The sequence below is a fragment of the Cibotium barometz genome, chromosome 17 (assembly GCF_041138505.1).
Source record: "Cibotium barometz isolate CiBa-2024 chromosome 17, ASM4113850v1, whole genome shotgun sequence".
In the NCBI taxonomy this organism is placed as follows: Eukaryota; Viridiplantae; Streptophyta; class Polypodiopsida; order Cyatheales; family Cibotiaceae; genus Cibotium; species Cibotium barometz.
In genome coordinates this window covers 5,559,497-5,583,402 of record NC_141062.1, presented here as the reverse complement: position 1 = coordinate 5,583,402, position 23,906 = coordinate 5,559,497, and the positions used below count along the sequence as shown (strand labels likewise).

Here is a 23,906-nt window from a genome sequence, read left to right as displayed (position 1 = left end):
GCATGTGAAGGAGCATCAAAGTGCCTATAAGACACAAGGTTGTCCATGTTTGTTTCTTTATGAGCGATACCATAACATATATTATAGATAAGATAATAAATAATAGCACAGAATGGACACTAACATCATCTTTTGTGTAGCTTGAGTTTTTGCGGCTATCTTTTTGCATCTCACCATCTAAAATGACTTGCCTCATAGTGTCATCATGCTATGGTGTGCAATCAGTTTATTAAAGAGAGTGGTTGTTTTGGTGGTGTATAGTGCCACTAAAAATGGGAGCGATGGGGATAGAAAAGTGGCATAATAGCAAAAGAGGGAACAACCATAGCATCCATCTTTTGGCCTTTCTTCCCTCTCCAAACTTTGTGTGTATCTTTGTCTTTCCAATCAACCAAGGAGACAAACCATGCAATTAACTTATAAGAAAGAGTGGTTGATTTGATGGTATAGAGTCCTGAGAGAGAGAGAGAGAGAGAGAGAGAGAGAGAGAGAGAGAGAGAGAGATCTTTTGAAACACATGGGCAAAAGAAAGTGTACAGTTCTAGGAGAGAGGGGAGGAAAATAATAAAGTGCTATCAAATCTCATAGGTAAAAGAAAGTGTATAGTTCTAGGAGAGGGGGGAGAAAATAATAAAGTGCTATCAAACCCCATCTTCCAAGCTTTAAAAAAGGGGTTTTCTTCACATAGTCCTCATCATCATGACACCAACAAGGAGCAACAAAAAACTTAACCACCATCAATATCACCTAATTTGTTTCTTCTTCTACCCACAAAAGAGAACTTCTCAAATGTATCACACCATCTCTTGTTGTTTTCTTTGAGAGCTCTCTCTTTCTCTCTTTTTCTTTTGAGGGAGACCCCTATCCTTGTCCTCTTTCTTCTCCACTCACCATCTTCTCTTCTGACACAGTCCCCCATTATTCTCTCTGTGCCTGACCCATCGTCCAAGGTTTCCCCCCCCATCTCCTCCCTCTACCCTCCACCCCCACTTCCTCACATTTTTCCTCTCCACCATTTGTGCACCAAAGCATTGCACATATCTCAAGTCAAGACATACTCCGAACATTGTGCCCCCTCATGATGGGGAGAGTCAAATCACACACATATGCACAAGAGAAACTTCCCCCTCATTGGTGTCTTGGCCTTAGTGTTATTGCTTGCAACTTAGTACCTTAGAGGGTTGCTTTAGTATCATTAGGTTGCTGCTACTAGTACTACTACCATCACTACCTTAGGAATTGCTCATTGGGTGAATTTTTTTTTTTGGATGGCATAAACCTTATACAAAATCTCTCCTCTTTTTTTTCTTTTTTTGGCTTCTAAACTTTCTGTCCCTCTTTCCAAGGGAGCTTTTTGTTCCTTCACTCTGAGAGAGAGAGAGAGAGAGAGAGAGAGAGAGAGAAAGGGACAATGGTACCACCTTGACATCTGAGAGAGAGAGAGAGAGAGAGGCTCTTCTGCATGGAAGCTTATTATTTTTATTTCTCTTTTTTTCTAAATGGCAACTAGTCCTTAATCATACTGTTCACCATCATCACCAAAACAGAGAGCTCTTTCCTTCTCAAACGGCAAAGTCCCTAATCATACTGTTTCAACATCACTAGCCTGGCTTTGCATGATAATGATGATGATGATGATCTGCGGCTGCACCTCCGTCGGCTAATCCATCCATGTATCATAAGGTGCCCTCATTTTCCACTTTTCTGTTTACAGCAAATCTTAAACCTTAACTTTAAACTCCCTTAATTACGAGATAAACACCCCCAAGCTTTCAGCCTTCTTTTGCACTGATGTTTGATTAACCATACAGTCACTAAGCTGACTTATGGAATGGAGACCTTGGTTATCACGATTGCATTAATTAGCAGAATTTAGCCTCTAAAGCTGCGAATCTATGAGCATCTTCCCTCGTACTTGATTGTTATATTTAGCTTTGCCCCCTCACTTTGCTCACCCAACATCATTCTAACCAGATAAACTATCCTGACTCAGATAAACACTCGATTAGGAAGAATATATATGGCTTAATCGTGTCATATAATGTGCAGAAGATGTCAAATGCAACTGTTAATGAACGCAGATTTAATCGCAAGGAAGCATAAACGCAGATTTGATCTCAAGGAAATAACTGTTGGTTTTTGCTACTGTTATCTCGCTAATTAGAGTTATTTCACCCCGACTTACTGTAATTGCAGGACGGCTTGAGAACTGCTGGCGCCACAGACTTTATATTCGGATGACCAGGTTTGCCCCATGTGAATATTTCATAAATTGCGTGACATCATATCATTCCCTATCGAAACACACCAAAATAAAGACATCCAAAAGTCATCGACACCTCTTGTAAAATAAATTCAAAAAATTATGAATCATAAGAATTGAAAAAAAGATGATTGCCTTACATCATTCATGAATTCTCACATGCAAGAGGAGCTACGACACAAAGGGAACATGGGCCTGATTACAGTCAGCACCCAAATTGTACACTTTTATTGTGGATGGCTGCATTGCTGGTCGCGTGTATCAAATTTAAAACCGTCCCCTTGCGAATTTCATGTAGAAGGGTAATGGCACACATCAATAGAATAGAGAGCTCCGTGGAATTATGTTCAACATAGACACCAGCAAGAGTATAAAGTTTGTTCTGATGGTACTTCTGCATGTCGATGCATCTTCGTACGTATCACCTGCAAGCTTATATTCAATGTTAAATATAAATAATCATTACACCCATATGTAATGTTCACTTTAGGAGATAATTTTGAGAATGCATGAGTGTACAAATTTGTATCGATGATGGCGAGTTATTGCAATTGGTCGCGTGTGTCAATTTCAAATCCGTTTGCTGGGAACTGCAAGGAGAAGCACAATGGCACACATTCAAGGGAACAATGGAAAGCCCTTCATTATTTTGTGGCAATGTGGAAACCAGTAAGGGCACAAAGTTTGTTCTAAATGTAATTTGAGGATGCATCATAGGCAACTCAGCATGCAATGTGCATTATGCATGTCAGCTGCAGCTTGCTAGTAATATATGCATTCGTGTATTGTTTACACTCCAGTACACAAGTCTGAAGTTTTGGGGGTCAACTGTCATGAAGAAGTGAAGACAAATGACAAACTCTTGCGCTATTTTGTGGCAATGTGGACACCAGTAAGGGCATAAAGTTTGTTCTGAATGTAATTTGAGGATGCATCATAGGCAACTCAGCACGCAATGTGTATCACACACGTCACCCGTAGCTTGCTAGTAATATATGCATTCATGTATTGTTTACACTCCAGAATGCGAGTCTGAAGTTTCGGGGGTCAACTTTCATGAAGTGAAGACAAGTGACAAACTCTTGCTTCTAAAAATTTTAAAATGCTGTGGCTGATGATATATTAAAGTTTTGAATGTGATCTTTAATCTTTCTACTCAATTACTCAAGTTCTTTGAGCCATAGAAAGGGTGTATAATCCCTGTGTACTTTTGAGAGGGGTATTATGAGAACTCCATCCTCGGAAATCATAAGTGCTCCCTGCGCACTGTATACAGGTAGCTGGATGAGGTCCTACAATCAAGTATATCGTTGGGGAAACAAGGTGGATTGAACAACTCATGTGCCTGTTAGGTTCCTAATCAGAAGCAGAATGCAAAGAAGTTACACATGTTATATCGTGAGTGTGAAGCAAGAGGTTCCCACTCTGCAAGAATTTCAGTTCAACGTCTTGGATAAAAGATACATTTTCTAGTCAAATGCTCATTCAGTGCATAAGTCTTAGCCTAGGTCTAACCTAGGTAGGAAATGGCTGCTTTTGGGCACTTCCTCAACAAAAATCTCATACCGATGGAGAGCTTTGAAGACATGAAGGAAAGGCATCAGTGAGAGGAGGAGATTCGCAAGGAGTCGTCTCAGCGAAGGCAAGAAGAGATGGAACAACTATCGCCCTGACCAAATAGATACGAGAGGCCAAGGAAGAGGACCGTCAGCGATGCGAGGAAGAAGCACGCCAAGCAGAGCTTCGCGAATTTGCGGCTCTCATTGACAAACCGATGGCAGAATGGAGAAAGATCATGGCAGCTTCGGCAAAGGCCAAGGTGAAATCACCTAGGGTTGTGAAGTAGCTTAAGATCGAGAGTGTTGGCCCAAGAAAGGGAGAGCTTCCAAGGTAGGAGAAGCTCTTGAGAAATGCGATCACAGGAGGTGTTCCTGAGGAGGCGTTGTTGCGCGAGATGCATGTGCGAGAACCAGAACCCACTCTAAAGTTCATTCCAGTTTCCGAGGACAGGGAGGAGTCATCAAGTGAGTTTTAGACTTTTCTCTCCAAATCCATTGAGGAGGAGGATGAGATGAGCGATTCTGTAGTGCTGTCTACCACGTTGGCTGAGCATCTAGTGTAGCATGTAATAGGTTGACCATCGTAATGCGCAACAAAGCCTTCTTTAAACTTGTGAGTTTATGCAGTCCACTTTACGTTAAGAGAGAAGAGTAGAGAGAGAAGATGAGAGTCGACACCAGATTGGGTCCCAATCACCCACTGAAGGGCCCCCCTCTGCAAGGAGGAGTATTTGCTTGTATTTCTTTGGAGAACTTTGTACAATGATGAGAATGATGACTGAAGACTGCCCAACGCAACGACGAGGAAGACCGAGGGCAGGCTGAACCATATGCTGAACCAATAGCATTGTAGAAGACTCTAAGAAGCCACTTATGCAAATCCAAAACTGCTAAGGATATGCGCATATGCTGGCTGAATATGAGAGGATCTTCTATGCTGCCTTGAACTGAAGCACGAAGTGCTTGAGGCTTATTGTATGCTCCAAGAACCCGAGGGATCTCAAGCACACATGTTCTCTTGAAACTACTTTTCTGAATTCTGAAGTGATTTATGCAAGGGACCAAGAGTTGCTTATATATGAGTGAGGGCTGCTAGTCGGTGCATGAATGAGGCTGTCAGCCTGTTTCAAATGCCCACGACTGAGGAAAAATCAGCATTTATTGCTGTACTTTTCACACGTGTGGACTTGGGGCTGCTGCCTACTTGGACATAAGCTGGCCGACCAGCATATGCTGGCCAACTAGCTGTTTACAGTTTATGGCCTATAAAGGCTGCTGACATGCTGTTTAGGGGGTGTATGGTGTGTGAACACCAAATACAAGGCATGCCCCAATGTGGGGGCTGGCCCATGCCCTTAGATGATGCTTACATGCTTTAAATATGCTCAACTACAGGATTGACCCCTATATGCCCTATCCTCAGGCGACTTAAATGCTTATGTTCTCCATGTCGGTTAAGGGACTGACCCTGAGACCTAAATGTCCTACGCAGCTCGTGCGCCTGACATGTCCTGGATTGGGGCTTACAATGGGACCACGACATATGACAAATAATCCTAAAAAAGGGTATTAATATTGTATGATGTTACATAAAATGTTTAGGCAGTGTGTCACATGGCACCACAGTGTAGGGTGCGTGTAACATTCCCTCCTGCTTATTAGCATGGCTGTAGGTTCATGGCTTCCAAGTAGTTTGACAATATCTGCGGGTACTCCTAGAACAATTCTTCATCTAGCCATATTGCTTCATGAGTGTCTCGGTCCTTTAAACTTCTGTGTAGAACTGTCCTTGTCTACGATCGGTTCCATCTGAGGAGGAGAATTTGCTTGAGCTCGATGATTGTAGCTTCATCAACCATCTTAGGCTGTTGGTCGTTAGAGACCACCTGCAATGCTGGTACAACATAGGACTTCAACCAAGAAACATGGAAGACATTACACATAGTCCAGGTGTCTGGTAGCTTTAGCTTCATGCCACATGGAGACATCATTGATCTTTTGGATGATCGGAAAAGGGCCAAAGCTTCGAAATGAGAGCTTGGGACAATGCTTGTCCAGTTCCTTCAATCTTTGCTTCATGATCCGGAGATACACCCAATCCCCTTCTTTATAATTAACATCTTTTCGAGACTTGTTGGCTTACCTAGTGTATGCTTCCTGTGATTTGGCGAGGCGCTCCTTTATTGGCTCAATGATTTCTGAAAATGTTTCCGTGGTCTTGTTTGCCTCCAAGGAAGGTGACACCATCCTCGTAAGAAGTGACGAGAAATGGCAGCCAAATGTGGGCTCATAAGAAGTCCGACCAATACTGGTAACTGGATGAGTGAGTGTTCAGGATTGCCTATGCCAAAAGGAAGATAATGTTCCCACTTCGACTGTTGATTATGGCAATACGACTTGAGAACATCAAATGCCAGCTGATCATATATTTTTGTCTAGCTATCTGTTTGAGGATGGAATGTGTTGGATAACTATAACTTGGTTCCAAAGTTGTCGAATAATGCTCTCCAAAAATGTGAAGTAAACTTTGGATCCCTATCAAATGTAATTGTCCTTGGCAAGCCACATATGGGATACCAAAGGTGAAGAAACAAGCGAGCGATATCTTCTGTTGTGGCCGTTTGCTTGCATGGAATGAACATGTAGAACTTACTGAATTGGTCAACAATAGTCATGCATTGTGTGTTCTTGGATCCAAATGCAGCTGGAAGGGATCCTACAATGTAACATGCGGAAGCTCTGGGGGTCTTCTTTCAGCCCTAAACACTACTGAGAACATGCTGATGCAAAAACGTAGATAAAAGGGAGAGTAGAGAGAGAGAGAGAGAGAGGTGCTGGAAATTCAGTATAGTATATTCTTATGGTACAAAAAGGTACCTACAATCTATAGCCAAAGGTTGCCTTCTTGAAAAGGTGTAAATCACCAAAACAGTCCTAGTCTAAGACCCGTTCCATGAGGGAATGAATGACTACAACAATGAGCACTTGTGCCTTGTATAGGCGCTTTGGACACTTGGAGACTGGTCGACTGCTGTCGGCCAGCTGACTGGACATTAAATCATTTATTTTGATGCGCTTGTAGCTGCCTTTGTTTTGGTTCAGCCGACAACACACTCCTTGCAGCCGACAGCATCCTCTTCATGTCCTCCATGCCTTGCTCCAAGTCCACACTAGCCTATTCTGCACTTTGTGCTCCAAAATCCTAGTTCTAGTTATCTTTTACTGGTTGCCTCTTCTGGACTAGCATCTGGATATGTCCATGGGCAAACATGCACATGACATCCCCCTCTACTAAACTTGATGACGGGATTCCAACCTGTTCTTGGATGACTGTCATCATCCCACTCTATTTCCCCTCGAGCTCAACTCCATCTCATGTACACCAAGCGAAGCCCTGAATCTGCGGAGCTTCTCTGTACCCAATGATTTGGTGAAGATGTCAGCTACCTGATCCTGTGTGCTGACATAAACAAGGTCAACGTCTCCTGCCAAGACCTTCTCTCTGACAAAATGGTAGTGGACCTCTATATGCTTCGTGAAAGCATGAAAAATTGGGTTCCTGGCCAATTGTATACTACTAATGTTGTCACAGAAAATGACAACTTGTCTATCCACAGATAGACCCAAATCTGCAAGTAGCTTCCTCAACCAAGCTACCTCACATGCTGCCATAGCAGCACCTCTGTACTCGGCCTCTGTACTGGATAGAGCAACCGTAGGCTGCTTCTTGCTGCTCCAAGTCACAGCAGCACTCCCCAAAGAAAACATGAAGCCACTAGTAGATCTTCTATCTGAGATCCTACCAGCCCAATCAGCATCTGTGTATCCATGTACACATATCTCTGTCCCAGTTTCATAAAATAGTCCACAATGCAAAGTAGACCTCACATACCTTAGTATGCGTCTCAATGCATCCAAATGCGGCTTCCGAGGAACTTGCATAAACTGACTTACCAACCAAACAGCATAGCTCAAATCTGGCCTGGTGATCGTCATGTAGATCAAGCTTCCTACTATGCGCCTATACATAGTAGGATCCTCCAAAATCTCTCCTGAATCTGCACTCAACTTGCCATTCTGATCCAATGGCACTGAGATAGGCTTACAGCCTGTCATACCATACTTGGACAACATGTCCAAGCCATACTGTCTCTGCAGTAATCCAATACCATGTGGTGACCTAATCACCTCAATGCCCAAGAAATATCTGAGCTCCCCCAGATCCTTCATCTCAAACTTCTGTCTAAGCAAGATCTTTACATCAAAGATCTTTACATCAAAGATCTCTGCATCATGGTCCCCCGTAATGATCAAGTCATCTACATAGATGACAACAAGCACAACCCCTCTATCATTGTGTCTCACATACAGTGAGAAATCTGCATTGGCTACATGAAAGCCAATAGTGACAAGATATTCAGAAATCTTGTCAGACCATGCTCTTGGTACTTGTTTTAAGCCATATAAGGCTTTCTTCAACCTGCACACATTATCGGGGTGACTCACATCCTCATAACCAGGTGGCTGCAAGATATACACCTCTTCCTGCAAATCCCCATGCAAGAATGCATTCTTTACATCCATCTGATGTAAAGATCATTCCTTTGACGCAGCCATTGCTATCACAACTCTCATTGTTGCCATCTTGGCAACTGGGCTGAAAGTTTCCTCATAATCAATGCCATATGTCTGCGCATATCCTTTGGTTACCAATCTAGCCTTGTACCTGCTTATGCTTCTATCACTGTTATGTTTTACTTTGTACACCCACTTGCATCCAATGGCTTTCTTGCCTTCAGGCAATTGCACTAAATCCCAAGTCTCATTTCCATATAGTGCATCCATCTCCTCATCCATAGCTTTCTCCCAACACACATTTCCAACAGCCTCATCAATGCATGTGGGCTCTACAACCTGCACAACCTTTGCCATGTATGCATAGTGATGTGCCACATAACCATCATATGTAAACCTCTACACAGGATTCTTCACTCTCCCAGATCTTCGCAGCTTTGCATTCATGGCTTCCATAGCCTTCTCATAGCTGGGATCCCAAGCTCCTCATGAAGGCTCATCTCTGAGCCACTAGACTCAGCATCAACATGAGAATGCTTTGCAGAAATGTAAGGCATACTAAGGGACTCAACCACTTTCTCTTTGCCTTTATGTGATGTACTAATCACATTTGTAGAACTGGTATTATGACGCAGCCTAACCATGGTCTATCAACTGAACCACTAGATGAGGACTCTCGTGGTCCACTCAAAGACTGCGATTGCTGACTTGCATTTTGTGCAACCACATTTCCACTCACATCAGCCTCAACAGCTTCTTTTTCAGTAGCATACCAGGTGCTCATCTCATAAAAAACAACATCCCTGCTTACCCTCAACTCACGTGTAGCAGGGTTATAACACCTGTATCCTTTTTGCTCAAGGGAATATCCAGTAAACATACATTTTTCAGCTTTTGGATCCAGCTTAGTTCTCAGCTCATCTGGCACATGCACATATGCAATGCTTCCAAAAACTTTTAGATGAGACAAATCAGGTTTTCTGCCAGTGAATCTCTCCTCTGGAGTTACATCATGTATGGCTGTAGTTGGAGTCCTGTTCATGATGTAAACTGCAGTAGAAACAACCTCAGCCCAATAGCTATGCGGCATATTCTTCTCTTCCATCAATGCTCGCGCAATCTCAGCAATGTGCCTGTTTTTCCGCTCAGCAACTCCATTTGCTATTACGGAGTGTATCTGCATGTAAACTGTCTCCGAATACCATTTTTCTTCAAAAATTTAGAGAACTCATTGGAGAAGTACTCTCGCCCTCCATCTGACCTTAGGCACTTTACATATTTCCATGTTTGCTTTTCAACCATAACTCTGAAATTCTGAAAGTGAGTGAACACCTCACCCTTCTCCTTCATGAAGTATACCCACACTTTTCTTGTGTGGTCATCAATAAATGTCACATAATACCTGCAGTCTCCCATAGACCGGGTCTTCGTAGGACCCCATACATCTGAATGCACAACATCTAGTGCATTTCTGCTCACATTTCTGTTACGTGGAAATACATGCTTTGTTTGCTTTCCAAATTAGCATGCTTCACATATTCTCTGCATACCTTCAACTTTAAATTTTGGCAGGTTTGTCACAATTCCTTTAGTCTGCATAGACTTCATTCTCTGCACATTCATATTTCCAATTCTTTTATGCTAAATGTTTGTGTCTGTAACAATTCCTGAACCATTTGCAAACATCGCAGCACTAACTTCAGGCATGTTTACATTCAATGTAAACATTCTGCCCACTCTGTTGCCTTTTGCAACCAACCTGCACTTGTCTTTAAAGTCTTCAACATAACAACCATCAGGATTAAACCGAACTTGCAAACCCTGCTCAATCATCTGGCCAACTGAAACCAGATTCTTTGTTATGTTCGGAACATGAAGTACATCTGCAAGATACCTCACTTTGCCATTCTGCATAGACAATGGCACATCTCCAATATGGGCAATTGGATGAGCAGTGTCATCCCCTGTTTCCACAAAACCTGGTCTTTCAAGGTTTTTCATCTCCTTGAACCACTCCCCATGACTTGTCATGTGGTTCGAAGCACCTGAATCAACGTACCATACATCATCTTTATGTGCTGCATCAACATTTTCAGACATGGCATTAACGACATGCTGCATAACAAACAACCTTTCATTATCCTCATTATTTCTGCTTAAGGATGCATAGTTGTTTTGCTGTAATTTCCCATTTTGCATGTTAGCCTGCTTCTTATAACAATCTGCCTGCACATGTCCAGGCTTACCACAATAAAAGAATCCATGTGTATCATCATACTGCCTTTGCCAATTTCCACGACCTCTTTGACTCCCCCTGCCTCTGAATTGGCCTCTTCCACCTGCGTGCTGTTGTTGTTGTTGTTGTGAATTCTGGGACTGTTGTTGTTGCTGCTGCTGGCCATAATTCTGATTACCTGTTTGGCCACCTCCTTGACCTCGTCCACGGCCTCCTTGACCTCGTGCTCTTCCTGAACTTGTGTAGAAGGCCTGTTGCTTTGAACTGTTTTTGTTTTGTGAAGACTGTTGGTCTTCACCCAAGCTCTTCTCTTCTATAATCAACATAGACACCAAATTTGTAAAATTGGAAATGTTTTCCCAAGTCTGAATAGACATCTTGAACACCTTGTATTGTGGCCCGAGACTACGTAGACAGACTTCCACCTTATCATCATCATCTACTAAAACACCAATAGATGCAAGAGATTCCACAATACCCTTTATCTTCAATGCATAGTCATTCACAGACATACTCTTTTTCTCCACAGTATGAAGTTCATTTTTCAACTGTATCTTTCGTGCCTTGGTATTTGTTTTATAGAGTTTTACCAAGGTGTCCCACGTCTCCTTGGGGGACTTGGCATCATGTATGTGCCCAATCATGGTGTCCTGTATACTGATAGAGAGCCAATACATAACTTTTCTGGCTCCTTGGTTCCAATCCTTGAACTCTTTCACATCTGCTCGAAATCGCCTGCTTTTTGAAAAATGGAGGTCTTAACGCGTCCAAAACATGTTTTCGGCCAGAAAAATTCTGTCCAATCGTCTGATAGGACATTATAGTTGCCCTATAGCTTTACTTCCGCGAAGAAAGCTCCTCAATCAGAGATTGTTTGCCGGTGCCTCCCGTAGAGCTCCCGACAAGGGTGTAGTCGCCAACACAAATAGGGAAGAGTAGTTGAAGCTCTTACCCTCGTACCGCTTCTTGTGCTTCTCTTGCTTGCAGCTCAGCCCTTAGCATGAACCAGGCTCTGATACCATGAAAAGATGCAGGGGAGAAGAGAGCTTGAGCTCTTGCAAGCACACACACACTCACAAAACCCTAAAAGAGAACACACAAGGTGAGAGGCTGAAAATCTTTTTCTCCTTCACTCAACACTCAACACACCATATACAAAGATAAGAGTACACACATATGAAAAGGTACTCAACCAAATACATACTAGGGTTCTCTATAGTGTGAACCCAACTAAATGAGCTGGCGCTATAACTATGCTAGTCTCTAGAATGGTTGTAGACTGAAAGAGAAGCTAGGTGACTCGGATGAGATGGTTTGTTTACAAGAACTAATCCGAGAAGAGCAAACTAAATATATTCCTAAAGAACCAGAAATGATTCTTAATCAACATACTAAACATTCAAGACTAAGTTCTTATGATGAGGAGGGGAAGATCTTAGAGAGAAGCTACGTGGGAATCCGTTCGAAATTTGAAGGCCGAGTTCCCCACGTTCATTGTTGAGGACATCGGAGCTCTTGTAGGAAGAAAGTTATTGGATGTGTAGATTCTTTGATTGTTTCTTTCAGAGGCCTACTTGCAGGTTGGACTAGGACATGAGGTGGAGGTGTAGTAGCACAAAGACCAAGTTGGGGAAGGATTGATCACCTTGCACCAATGTTAAGTCACAACGAGATTTCATATTGATTGTATCCTAGTGGTATGGTACACTAGGATCTGCAACATGTAGAGTTTATGGGTGTGTCTATATTTCTAACCTGGGCATGTCCTATCCTTATGGGGAAAGTTAACCTAGGTCATGGGATGGAAGAGTCGGTGACTAGAGGTTATGTAGGAAATCAAAAGGGTAGTTTGGGTGGGTTTACAGATTCTGTGTAGGATTGGAGAGGTGAGTCTGTCACCGAGATTAGTGCTGACTTAGATGATTCCTTGAGAGGGCTATGTTGGACCGATGGGCATTCCAGTCGGTATTGGCAAACAGGTCTAGGTGGGAAGCTCCATTGTTTCAGATTAGGACTCAAGGGTCATCCACGTGTTATGGTGGTAGTCGGTACCACATTCGGAATGGGTGGTTGTTCCGGGATGATAGAGTCTTGTGCTAGGACTAGGAGAGGAATTCCTTATGATCGTCGCGATGCTCCTACAACAGGTCACCCAGAGGATTGGCGGACTTGTAGTTTCTTTGATCATCCTCGGTCTGATGGGCAGACGGAGAGGGTAAATCAAGTTTTGGAGGTTATGCTTTTTGCATACGGCTCCAAGCGACCATTTTGTTGGGAGAGGTACATCTCTATTGTCGAGTTCGCCTTATGATACTACTGAGCATATAGTTATGGAAATAGCTAGATTATGTTTGGTAGGATTTGGGTTAAACCCTGATTCCGCGAGGTGTGGCTGTGGGTCCCTTAGGACAGGCTCTGGTGGTATTGGATGCTAGGGCTGACTGGCTTGGCCTATGGGAATGGAACCTTAGCCCTTGCCTTGAGGGTGGTTGTGGTTCGTTCTACGGTTGGGTGGTGAGCTTGCTTGCACCCTTCTATGTTGTTTGTACTATCCTTGTTTATACCTGCGTATTAGGTGATCCTTTGTGGGGAGGATTCTTTACACTATCCTCGATCCTAGATAACTCTACATGTGCAGGTGCTAGCGGGGTCTCTGGTCCGGGAGGCACTCTCTTGGCAGGCACAAGTGTCCCATCCATGGTCTCTCAAACTTCTTGGGGATCGGTGGTGCTGAGAATCTGTCACATCCATCTAGTGAGGTTCAAAGAAGTTACTGATGTATAACTGAATGGGATCCTGCTGATCTTGACACTCGATTCTTAGCCTCAGGAAGGCCTCTTGGTGGTGACGCAACTCTAGCAAATAAAGGCCCAAGCGTCTCTGATCTCTTTAATGCACCACTGATGTGAGGTAGCAAACCCCTACCTGAAGAGATAGTGTAGCCTCCCCCTTATCTCATGGTACACCGGGCATCTGTTCATCGTGTGAATAGTAAGCAAGTGGGAAGTCGTATAATTGCATGGAATGAAGGAAACCTTGAGACATATTGGAAAGTCATTACAATCTGTCCTTTTTTTTAAACTTTGCATGTTACCTTTAAAAAGCAGGAATAGTTACTGAAAATGTTGGAAACATGTAACAGGTGTTGCTTTCAGAAAGCCCATGCAGTTTTGACTGCTGCTTGAGGGGAAGCAAGATGTATTTTGTCAGAAACATCATGGCGACTTAAAAATGAATTGTTTATCTGGTCCATAATTGAGTCAAGTCTTTTAAAGGACATCTAACTGGTAATAGCTTTCACCATAAGAGTTACAACACAAACAAGAGGATGGCACAGGCTCCATGCTATGGATATGAACAGTTCAATGCTCCAACACTCTGAAGATTAGATCATCAGTTGTCACACATACAAGTAATCAGCTGCTGTTGTTGTTTCGAGCCATCGAGCTTCTGGCTAAATCACACTTTTGACATGGCGACTTACCGTTCTGGATCTAATGTTAAAGGAGAAACAATGCAGACGCTATACCTCATGAACCCTAGCTATACAGGATACAATGATTCTCCCAATTCTGGCAATATGGTTCTAGTTAGCCCCACCACAGGAGTTGCAAGGCAAGGAAGCCCCCTTGGCAACCCTGGTCAGCAGCTGCAGCAGCAGTATGACGGATTTTCTCTTCCTCCGCCCGTGTCTCAGCAATCTCATATTGCTGCCATGTCAAACACAAACATGGGACATCAAAATGCTTCACCAGAAATCTTCGCAAATCGTGTAAATAGCCAAGGTTACAGCTGGAACGGAGGGAATGAGTTGTTGTTTTTGCCTGCTAGTGACATGAGAGAAGATGGTCACTCTTTGGCAGCTCGATTGAACTCGATGAATCCAGGTCAACAGCCAAATTCTGGCATGTCTCACTTTGGTGTAAGGAGCCTTTCTCAATCATCTTTCCAGGAGCAGGCGCCATTCATTCCAAGTGGTGTTGCACTTGATTTGCAGGCATCCACAGGTGCTGGTCAGATTCTCTCTCTTTCCCTTTCTCCACAGCGACCTTCACTGAGCCATTTGCAGTCCTTCCCTATCCACCAACACCCAGAACTGGGTGTAAATAATGGTCCTGGGTTTACTAACACAGGTGCTGAGAGTTATCCAAGCAAAGGAGACCGGTTTTCTAATCAGTGGATTGGAGGGAATTCGAACTCCTTCGGAGCATCCCCTAACATTTTGGGCGCTGGATTCCAAGATCTTATTGGTGCAGCAAACAATAGGCAAGTCAATATGTTATCAAGCTCCCCCAAAGTCGAACTCTACAGCTCGAAATATCTCAAACCTGCACAACAGCTGCTCAATGAGGTAGTGAGTGTTGGAAGAGGTGCCAAGAGTAGCTCCACTAACCATGCAAAGATGCAATCTTGGGCTGCATCTAGCTCATTTGGCAATGGCTCTTTTGGTCAAGACAAAAACCTGGCAGAAACAAGTGGAAAAGATGGAGCAGCTGTGATTAGCTGGCTCAATGAAAAAGATGGGGTTCCTATGGTGTCGTCTATGCCCACCAATACTGCAGGTATTCCAGAGCAAAACACTGAAAACGTTGTTGATCTTACAACGGCAGAAAGGCAAGAGCTTCAGATGAAGAAAGCAAAGCTAATGGCCATGCTTGAGGAGGTAGTAATGTCTATGCAAAAGTTTATAAGCATGATATTGTGACACTGTTAGATAAATCAAATTGTTATAAGACTATTTCTTTGAAAGCCCTTAACTTCTAGAAGCTTCTTTGCATCTGCAGGTTGATCAGAGATACAAACTGTACTACCATCAAATGCAAATTGTTGTGGCATCTTTTGAATCCACAGCAGGTTTGGGTGCAGCCCGTCCGTACACAGCGCTTGCACTGCAGACGATTTCTAAGCAGTTTCGCTGTCTCAAAGATGCAATCAGGGGTCAGATTCGTGTTGCTTGCAAAGGACTTGGTGAAGAAGAAGGGCAAGGGAGAGGAGAGACTTTGAGGTTACGCTTCATTGACCAACAGTTGCGCCAGCAGCGTGCACTACAGCAGTTGGGGATGATGCAACAACATCCTTGGCGACCACAGAGGGGTCTTCCTGAACGTTCGGTGTCTGTTCTTAGAGCTTGGTTGTTTGAGCATTTCCTTCACCCGTAAGTTCTTTGCTTGAATTTAGTTTTGTTGCTATGTACAGAGTTTTGTCATGCACCTAGGGTACCCTAGTATAGCATGCTATTTTGCCAGAAGAAGAACAACAAAATGAAATACACTGGGGGGGAGTCACAGCTGTTAGGTGGTGCCCCATTTTTCATGGCTTAATGCCCACAAATGAGCCCCTGTTGTCTCAAGGATAAAAGAGAGAGGCTTGGGCTGCTGTCACTGTCCTTTGGCACCGGTCCCCTTCTGTCCTTGGACAGCGGCTTGATGGGGCCCTCATGTAGAGGGCTCGTGGGTTGCACACGTGATGACCACGAAGGAGCCCCTCACTCCTTTGTTATCTAAAGGAAGAGGCTCAAGCTCCAAGTGGGCGTGGCTTGCCTTCCTGTCTGTTGCTGCTGATCGACTTCTGTTGCCTTTGGGTGGCTTGCTGTGACTGCTGTCATGGGCTGCAAAGTTTGTGGAAGTTGGTGCTCGGTAGTGGACATGGTGGCTACACCTCCTTTCGGTCCCACTGAAAGAATAGCTGATCTAATTTCACATGGTATAAATATCTTGAAACTGGATGAGTTGTAATTGACAAGGTATGACCTTCACAGGTACCCAAAGGATTCTGATAAAGTCATGTTAGCCAGGCAAACTGGGCTCACCCGAAATCAGGTAGATCATTTTTGATATGAATGAATGATGGTTATGTTAATATCAATAGGTCATTTATGTGTATGCAGAATTGAGACCTGATGTTGTGTTGACTTGTTTTGATAGGTCTCAAACTGGTTTATCAATGCACGAGTTCGCCTTTGGAAACCTATGGTGGAGGAGATGTATTCAGAAGAAATGAGGGAGGAGGAGGATACAGAAGATGCCGATAAACCAGCTGGGGGTGGAGAAAACACAAGCAAAGGAATTGGCATGATAGATGGTGCAGGAAACAGCGAAACAAACAAAGTGTTGAAGCAAGTAAAGGTGTCCGAATCTAAGAATGAAGGGTTTCTTGAAGTGAAAAATGCTGCAGAACAGACTTCTGATATGCTCCAGAGCAAGACCTTGACAGGCTCTGTACCGGACAGTTTTCTGTTTCATGAGAAGGAAAATATGGGTCAAGGAGTGAAGAAAGCTCGAAGCAGTGTCGAGGATGCTTCTTTCTTGTCACCCAATTTGAGTACCGGTCTGGAGTACAAATCTCATGAGCTTCATGGTGCAGAGGTGTTGGCAAAACTGAGAACGGAGGACAGACATTTGGACAATTACAGCATCCCTCATGATAGCCTTGTTCAGGAAGATAATCAAAACGTTGGAGGGTATGGCATGTTTCAGTTGAGTGGCTTAAACAGGTATCCAAATGAAGGCCTTGCTGCTGCAAGCTATGGTACTAATGCCGGTGTTTCTCTAACATTAGGCCTGCAGCATAGCGAGGGGTTGTCTTTGTCAGGGACCCAGCAGCAGTATATGCAAGGGCAGGGCCTACAGATGGCGAGAAGACAGGAAGGCGAGGTTGGTACAATCAATTACTATGGCATGCATGGCATTGCATCTGGGCACACTGGTAGTTATGAGACTATGAATCTACAAGATAGGAAGAGATTTGCCAGCCACATCCTACAGCATGACTTCACCTGAGCAGACTGTGTTGTCTTTCTAAACTGACAGGTGCATTATTGCTCCCTGTGCCCAATCAAAGCTTGTTTCTACTAATCTAAGCCTTCAATATAGGGACCTCGACTCCTTGCCCAATCAAAGCTTGTTCCTACTGACAGGTGTATTATTGCTCCCTCTGCCCAATCAAAGCTTGTTTCTACTATCTAAGCCTTCAATATAGGGACCTTGACTCCTTGAACTTCTTCAAACCAATCAAGATGCTTGTTTCTAATGAAGCACTTCTAACCCTTAGTGGTGGCCTCTTATCAACCCCAAACTTAGTGTTAAGCATCTATACATATATAGTATATGCCATAGATTGAGTGTAGAGGTTCTCTACCTTCCTTCAGAACTGATGGAGGTGTTCCAAGGCATGTGCTTTTCAAATGCCTCTAGGTTTTATTCAACCAATGCCTGCTACTGTAGAGGATGTAAGCATACTTCTTCCCCCTTTCCTGTGACCTTTATAGAAAGGGCATTCACTCCATCCACGTCAATATGTATGGTTCTCTATTCAGCCATGGAGTGGCTGTGAACTGGGCTTCAATCTGTCTTGTTCCTCCTGGATCCTTGTACAAATCAAGGTACTCTGGACCAGGCATAAACGCAGGGTTGTGGCAATGAATGTACAAAGGCGAGATTGTAAAATTATTGAGCTGAATGACCTTAGGTTTGTTCATTCTTTGTGAGCTTATGAGCTCTTGTAAATGCAGATGAAGCTTAAAACCGGTACCTTTATCATAACTTCTGGCAGTGAATTCATAATAGAGGCCCAAGGTTTCAAGTAAGAGCCATTCTAAATCAGTATGTTGGAAGGAGGTGAGAAAGATCTGTCTCACCCACCATCGAATTGCAATTACTCCTAATGATGCATTTTTGCATTAAATTATCTATTTTTCTTTTGAAGATTTATATCAAGGTCTTTCTTTTAAGTTTTGATGTTTAACGAGATAAGGTACATCATTTGTGAGATGCATACCTTTTTTTTTTGGGGAACAAAAATATATTAATATATTAAATATCTACAAACTTAAAATAGTCCTTTACAAAAGGCTTTCAGCCAATTGCATATTCCCTCTAGTCCCAATCCCTATTAAGAAATAACATATTAGTTCCCATTTCTCATCTTCCCACACAAAAGAGGACATTCCCAAGAAAAATGGAATCCTAGCTACAGGCAATCAACAAGACTAAAGAAGTGAACCTCTTGGGAGTTTGCTCTTCAAAATAATCCCCTTTTGTCCAGATCTTCCCCGCAGGTCTTCTCCTTAGAGGATTTTCAATCAAGGCCATAAAGATGTCCACTGGTTGCTTTTCCTTCAGGCACCACCTTTTAGATCTGGGCCCAAATTTGGGGCATTTGGTTCTGACATCTTTCCAAGTGTGTACTTGCCACCAATCAATCAACATTAAGGTACCCTAGTATGTAATAACATCTCATCATCAGAGACTTGAATCACCTAATGCCTGCTTGTAATGCCTAAACTGCCTTAGCAAACATATTATTATTCATCTTATTAAAATAGTATACAAACCAACATAAGTGCACACATTTGAACATCATCTCTGTCACATCTACCCCTTGAGTAGCCCTTTTATTGAATATCAACAAATTCCTAGAGACCCAAATCTCCCATAAGTAGCAATATCTTATAATACAAAATATTAGATCTATCTCATTTGCCACCTTGACTATTCTCCCCAGAAGTCAGTCCCCCCAATACCCTTTCAACCCCAAGTTGCCTTCCACCTATTTATCTATTTTCCCCTAGAACCCTCTTATTGCAAGACAATCCCAAATAGCATGTTTTCCCTCTTTAATTGTTGATTTGCATCTAGGGCATGTCCTAGCAGTGAAGTTTCTTTGAAGTAGTTTAAAGCTAAGAGGTAAAGCCAACAAACATACTCTCCAAAGGAAAGTTTGAGCTTTCATTGGGACATGTGATTCCCAAATCAGATTCCACCTCTTCCTCTTTTAGATTTTGCTACAATATTTCACATTAGCCACACTTTTCCTTATCTCTTCTTATAGTGTCTTGCTAGTGATTCTATCTACTCTGGCCCCATTGAACCAGGTCCAGTCGAGGAGGCTTCATTGGAAGTTGTGGAGGACCAATTTTTCTCAACCTCTTCTAACACATAGCTCAACATCTAAACCATACTTTGTTGTAATCTAAACTCCATCTCAACTTCTTGTAGCTCTTTCCAGCCAACCTGAGAGTAAGTCCCAAAGGTCCCCTAATCTCCTTAAACCTCTGTTATTCAATCTTCTAGAAGCCCTTGTATCAAGGTGAGCAAGAGGGGTATGGGTCCACCAGATGCTCAGGCTTAAAGAGTTCCTAGAAGCTCTGGTACACCCATTCCAACTAATCATGCCCATCATTAGATTTGGCCAACCCTTCTTCCACATTTAGATAGTTCTTTGGAAGAGATTCATACTTAGAATTCAATAATATATCTTTTAGATCCAATTCAAACATAGAAATTTACAAAAGGAGGAATTCAACATTTTCAAAGGGGCATATATGATAATAGTTTGTCCTTCCAATCTAGCCTAGTCCACTTGCCTTTAAGTTGCACTTCTGAATCTTCTACCGCCTCTTTCTGGTGTTAGTCCAAATTCTTTCTTCCTGAACGAATTTGGGGAGGCTAACTACCACTCTGGCATAGGCATGAGTAGGCAAATGTATCATCGCCTTTGCCACCACCACCAGTAAATCATAAATCATCATGATTCATTATCACCACCACCAGTACCATCCCACTGTCAATCTTATCACCTAGTTTCTCTTCCCTGCCCATCCGTGTTATTGAGCATGCTTTCCCTTGCCACCTCCACCTCCTCCTTCCCCGACCCACCCCTGACAATCTCTTTTCTCTACTGCCAATGATCCCATCCTCTCTTCCTCTCATCTCCTAATTAACCCTTGCTTACGCACTAAAATTTTCCCGTTCAATTAATAGATATCTTCTTTGTTCAGGTACTACAGCTGCGGAGGATCTATCAGATCTATGATACATGTACCCTGAAGCATTCATTCACCCTAATTAGGAATCTTGATGATGTTCTTTACTTACTAGTAATCTTGTTACTATCTTCTCTTGATTAACTTTCTTTCGATAATTATGAGTCAAATAGATTTCAAATTTACACAAGCCTTGACACGTGAATCGATGCCCACTGTAACTCTAAACTAAGATATTGTGCAGGTTTTGGATGATATGGACATGTACATACATCTCAAGGGAGCATTTCAATCCTTCCAAATTTTTGGGTAGGGCAACTTTGTCCCACGCCAGCCAAGCAGAAGCCTTTTTGCCATTATTGTCATTCCTCTACAAAAAGTCTCTGATAGGAGCTATAATAGCTATAATCCTTTTCCAATGACATTTCTTAAATTCTATCAGAGGGCATAGGTACATGATATAATCACTAAGGACTATATTCACAATAGCTATCCTATCATCAAATGACACTTTGATCCCTTCCCATTTTCTAAGTTTGTCACATAATCCTTCAACAGCCCAATTGGTCAGCTCCTTGTTACTCACTCCCATCCCAAAAGGCACCCTCAGATGTCTAATAATCCATTCCTTTTTTATGACTTCACAACCCCATCTTTCCATATCAAAATTGTCCTCCTCAGTCAAGCTTATAATTCTATATTTATGGATGTTGCACTTGAAGCTTTAGCAAAAAGCTGTACTATTTGCAGAGCATTTCTCACATTCTCATTGCCGACTTTCAAAAATAACAAGAATCATCAGCAAAGCATTGGATAACTAGATGTTCCCCATTTTTAAGTTTTAGCCTTGATATTAACCCTTTCCCACCAGTATCTCCTAAGGTTACTAACAAAGGATGAGAAGCCATAGCAAACAACAAAGGGGCCAGAGGATAGCTTTGTCTCACAGACCTTCTGATCTCAAATCCTCCAACTAGTCTCCCATTTAATAACAACCTAGAGTGTGCTCCAGCTTGTTAGCCTAGTTTCTCCTTCACTCTTTCCACAAAGGACCAATGTATTCTATCTCATAGGCTTTCTCTAGATCTAGTTGGAAGATAACACATTCCTAGCTTGTCCTTTGATCTATATCTTCACCTATCATTGCTACAAAGATGTTATCATAGATAGATCTTCCCTTGATAAGCTCATGATGTTTGTTAGAGATCACCTCTTCTAAGGATGGGCTGATTCTCAATGCTATCACCTTGGCTAATATCTTGTAAATTAATGTGAGTAAAATAATAGGCCTCCAATGGTTAAAGTGACTATAATCATGTTGTTTGGGGATTAACTTTACCATCCCTTCCCCCAAATCATTGTCCATCTCTCTTATGGAAAATGCCTTCTTGCATGTAGCCCATACCCAATCCTTCAAAGATTCCTAGAAGGCTATAAAAAATTCTACTGAAAGCCTATCCCATCTTGTGGATTTCTCCTTGCCCAATTTATTAAGAGCCTCCTGGTATTCCTCAATCTCAATATCCCTATCCAACCATCTAGCTCTATCAACTTGAATGCTTTTATTGACCAAATCCAATAATTTGGTTGAGAGGCATCTTCCTTAAGACTCCTCAAAGTAGTACCCAAGAACTCTACCCACTTTAGAGCAATCTGTTGAATATCCCCTAGTTCCTGCCCATTCCCATCTCTGATTTGTCCTTGTATTTCCCTACTCCCTCTCTCTTTGGCTAGCCCAAACAAACATCTAACTGGTTTTCGCTTGTTATTGTAAACTATCCATCTATCCCCCTTTTTCTCTCTTTGGCAAGTTTGTCATTCTCCTCCTTTAAATGAGCCTGACATTCCAAATACGGATTAATCTCCATCCTGGACAAACCTCTTAGCTTCCTCTTTATTTGTAATGTATACAACAAGTTCCCCCAATATTTCCTTTCATGTCTTTTTTGCTGAGCTCTCAATTTATCCACCCTTATAATGATGCCTTGCATCTCATTTGTAAACTGCCTCCAAGATCCCTGTGTTCTTTAGCCTGTTAATGGCCTCTTCTGTAATAAGTAAGGAGTATGAACATATCATCCTTGAGCAAGCTATTGCACTAAAGAGGTTTCCACTTTAGCAGATAGTGTGTGTGGCACTCAAGAGGCTTGATGGCTAGATAAAACCCTATCAAGTCTAGAAGATGACCCTAGATATTGAAGACTACAGTAGGTGTGGCTAAAATCAGAGCCCCAAGGTCCCAATTTTCAACCATCTGTCAACCCCAGCTTTCCTCTAAGATTATCCCATGTCTTCTCGTCCCATCATAAATGTATTTCCTCCACATCTATCTAGTTGCTTCTCAACCACATTGAGTCCCCCATCAGAATACAAGTACATTGAATATCCAATTTATAGATCCACTCCCACATTTCCCCTTTTACTTTGTGATTATGAGCCCCATATAGGTTGATTACCCATAACTTCTCTTTATATAATTGAATCTCAATAACTAATATCCTACCATTAGGATGGTTAGCAATAGTAATAGGATTTAAATTTTCTTAATGATAGTAAGAACCCCACTAAAGCCTGATTTTATCCCCCATACAATACTACCCAATCTTTGAAGCTTTCTCTCCTCCCCCCTTTAATATCAAAAAGATTATGTTCTTGAATAGCGATTATCGACAAATCCCAATCTTTCACCACCCCCCAAAAGGCTTCATTTTTCTTCTTATCCCTCAACCCCTTAACATTCCAAGTGCAGCCCCCCTAATCTTGTTTCCCTTAGTCATTCTAAAGTACTAGTAGGTACCATCACTACCTCCAGCCCTTCTTCCCCACTATCTCTACCCTCAGTTCCCCAGCTCCTATTTGAATCTCCCTCCATGCAGTATCCACTTGCCAGTTAAACCTCCCCATGGAAGCCGTTTCACTATCCTCCCCTAGAGGGCTAAAAGGATTAGAATAAGTAGGAGGACTCAGCCCTTCCAAGAGCTTGCCTATTCTTACCCCTTTCTCCCTTGTTTTAGATTGATTGTTCCTGGCTTCACCTGTGATTTGTCTAAGGCTATTCCCCCCTTTGGATCTATCCCTAACCCCGATCCATCCTTGGTCTTCAATTTCTTTTTCCTCCATACCCATCTTCCCCTTTCCCATATCTCCTTTATTAGCCTGCATGTTGGGGGTTTCAACTTTGTTCCCCCCCCCAATTGAACCCTCTTCCTTCTTCCCTTCTTCATTTATTTCCATATTGTTGCCTAATCCACAGTTCCTAGCAATACGATCAAAGTTCCCGCATCTAAGAATGCTCCTAGGAAGCTTCCAAACTTTAACTTCAGCTCCATTTTCCCCAGCTCTCCTAAGTGATTTCGGTGTTTCAATCAGCGTGTTCCAAGATACGTTGACTTTATTCAAGTGGCAGTTGTTATCTTCATCACTTGGAAGATAATACAAGGCCTAAGGCACTTGCCAATTCCTTCATTTCATTCCTCAACCAGGGCGGAAGGCCTATTATATCGACCCAAA

General features: G+C 42.6%; 1 protein-coding gene across 2 annotated transcripts; it reads left to right on the top strand.

Annotated features, from left to right (window-relative positions):
• The first annotated feature begins 1,245 nt into the window (after positions 1–1,245).
• LOC147629613 (BEL1-like homeodomain protein 1) lies at positions 1,246–18,218 on the top strand. Of its 2 annotated transcripts, none has more exons than XM_086811102.1 (6): positions 1,246–1,683; positions 2,197–2,245; positions 13,776–15,296; positions 15,418–15,788; positions 16,392–16,452; positions 16,558–18,218. In XM_086811102.1, the coding sequence occupies exons 3-6, from the start codon at positions 14,106–14,108 to the stop codon at positions 17,410–17,412; spliced, it is 2,478 nt and encodes an 825-aa protein (XP_086667228.1). In that variant the 5' UTR covers positions 1,246–1,683; positions 2,197–2,245; positions 13,776–14,105; the 3' UTR covers positions 17,413–18,218. The 2 variants fall into 2 exon arrangements, with proteins under 2 accessions (XP_086667228.1, XP_086667229.1); XM_086811103.1 differs by having other exon boundaries at positions 2,197–3,155.
• Positions 18,219–23,906: the final 5,688 nt, after the last annotated feature.

What these genes read in the sequence shown, in the direction of transcription:
- LOC147629613 (XM_086811102.1), top strand. Translation starts at nt 14,106, where the DNA reads ATGGCGACTTACCGTTCTGGATCTAATGTTAAAGGAGAAACAATGCAG. An exon ending in TAATGGCCATGCTTGAGGAG is followed by an intron (nt 15,297 to 15,417) that starts GTAGTAATGTCT and finishes TTGCATCTGCAG; the next exon opens with GTTGATCAGAGATACAAACT. An exon ending in TTTGAGCATTTCCTTCACCC is followed by an intron (nt 15,789 to 16,391) that starts GTAAGTTCTTTG and finishes TGACCTTCACAG; the next exon opens with GTACCCAAAGGATTCTGATA.